The 2,168-nt window shown below is 38.4% G+C and overlaps 1 protein-coding gene across 1 annotated transcript; it reads left to right on the forward strand.

Moving 5' to 3' along the window:
* The first annotated feature begins 701 nt into the window (after nucleotides 1-701).
* On the forward strand, nucleotides 702-1,153 carry LOC121055113. Its single transcript, XM_040526528.1, has one exon. It carries the CDS (start codon nucleotides 702-704, stop codon nucleotides 996-998), a length of 297 nt encoding a protein of 98 aa, XP_040382462.1. The 3' UTR covers nucleotides 999-1,153.
* The last annotated feature ends 1,015 nt before the right edge of the window (nucleotides 1,154-2,168 follow it).

A 2,168-nucleotide genomic window follows, 5' to 3' on the forward strand; every position in this document is an offset into this window, starting at 1 on the left:
ATCGAGTGTCGGTCGGTGGCGATCTGCTGCCTCGTGGATCAATCATTTTGTTGACATAACAGCCGGCCTGTGTCTGATCCATGATATTTTTTCTAAGATAGTTCTTGGAGATGCTTTTAAAGCAACAAGTAAAACATGATGTCGGTTAAGTATCGTGCACTTATAAGAAAAAAAACAAGAAACATATAATTATCCTCAAAATGTACTTTTGGTCTACAACTTATAATATTTTTATTCTGTTTTCAGCTTTTGAAAAACCAATGGTTCAATAGAAAAGAAAACATTAAAATTAACTTAAAAACCACTTTTTCAAAGATGTATGCACCTGAAATTAATACAGAAACAGAATATGACTAAAGTTCTTCCCCAACTATTTGCTTTCATTTTGTCAGAAAATAATACAGATTTGGATGTGATCTCGAGAAATTAAAATTCTTTTAAAAAATAAAAATAAAATGATGAGACGAGTGACATAAGCAGATATATCCTCCAGCCTCCTCCGGTATGCAGAAAAAAAAAACAACAAAACCATCGCCTGCCACCTCCTGTTTCTCCCGCGAAACTCTATATAAACTCTTCGATCTCGCGTTGCACCACACCGCATCTCGATCGAATCAATCAGCTCCTCGACTGCTTCATCACACTGAGTCGAAGCATCCACTGCAAGATCAAGCTCGAGAGGATTAGTATAGTTGCAATTAATGGCGAGCACGGCGGCGTCGGTGGCGGCGAAGGCGTGGTGGACGGTGGCGATGAGCGTGGGCGCGGTGGAGGCGCTCAAGGACCAGTCGGGCCTCTGCCGCTGGAACTACGCGCTCCGCTCGCTGCACCTCGCCGCCATGGACAGCCTGGAGCTGCACGGCGGTGGCGGCGTCGTCACTGCCATTAGGAGGAAGCTGCGGCGATCAGCGGCGGCGGCGGCAGCGGCGGCAGAGAGGCCGGAGGAGGAGGGGATGAGGACGGTCATGTACCTCAGCTGCTGCTGGGGCCCTAGCTAGACTCATAGCTCGATCACTCTCTTGCTGCTTTTGCTTGTGGATTTTCATAGTTAGCTTTACTTGGCATCGGAGCTGGCTAGGCTTGCATCAAGATGCTGATTATTCTCTGTAAATCTTCTGTCATGGTGGTGATTACTTGAATCGCAAAAATCAAAGGAAAGCAAATTAAGAAGATATTCTCATCTCTTTAATTAAGTATATATCAATTTTATTATTTTTTAAGAAATACTGAGAGGTACCATATTTTTCTACAGTAAAACTTCAGTAGCTCGAGTTATTGAATATCAAAATATTATACTAAACATTTGATATATCAAAATATTTTCAAAAGTACTGTAAATTTTCTCTATTAAGTGTATATTCAGAAAAAAGAAAAAAAACAGTGTACAGTTTTTGCGTTACTGATACTCCCAAATCACATAGGATTTTTTTTCGTATTTAGACTAAAGAGTAAATTATATGCCTAATACTTAAAATTGTGGCGTGGTACATTCATAAACTTAGAAAATGCACGTTTAGATCCATAAACTTGTTTTAATGTCTAAAATCATGGACCTGGATGGTACATTAAAACTTTCGTGGACCTAGATGATACATTAAAATAAGTTTATAAACCTAAACGTATATTTTTCTAAGTGTATGGATCTAAATGGTAACGCGTCACCAGTATAAGAACCAGCCATTTATCTTACCCTAAACTAAAGCTTTGCTTGATCATTGAAAAGGATGTTTTATTACGGAACTTTGGAACGGAAATATTTCTCTTATTTTCATTTCTTAACGGGTATAAATTCCATTCCCCTGTATTTTTTTAAGGAAAACAAAAACGAGGTGATGACTCATGAAAAACTCCTGTCTCAAATATCCAAATCAATCCTGTATCTCTCCTTACACATCTATATCGATTTTCCTTATTAGAAAAATGTGTATTGATTTGTGAAGTTTCGAAAGTGTTTCCTGCACTTGACCCAAACAGCCATCCATTGGCTTGTGTTTTCAGGTTATATATGTTGTGCTCCTTTCTCCATTTTATATATTTTGCCGCATTCCTATTTTTTGCATTTAGAACAAGACAGATAATCTGGTACAATGTTTTCCACTTATAAATCAATTAGCAAAAGTGTAGGCTTTTGTTGTTTCCTTAATCCTTACTAACCAAAAGTATCTGTT

This window comes from Oryza brachyantha, chromosome 8 (assembly GCF_000231095.2).
Source record: "Oryza brachyantha chromosome 8, ObraRS2, whole genome shotgun sequence".
NCBI classification, from domain to species: Eukaryota; Viridiplantae; Streptophyta; class Magnoliopsida; order Poales; family Poaceae; genus Oryza; species Oryza brachyantha.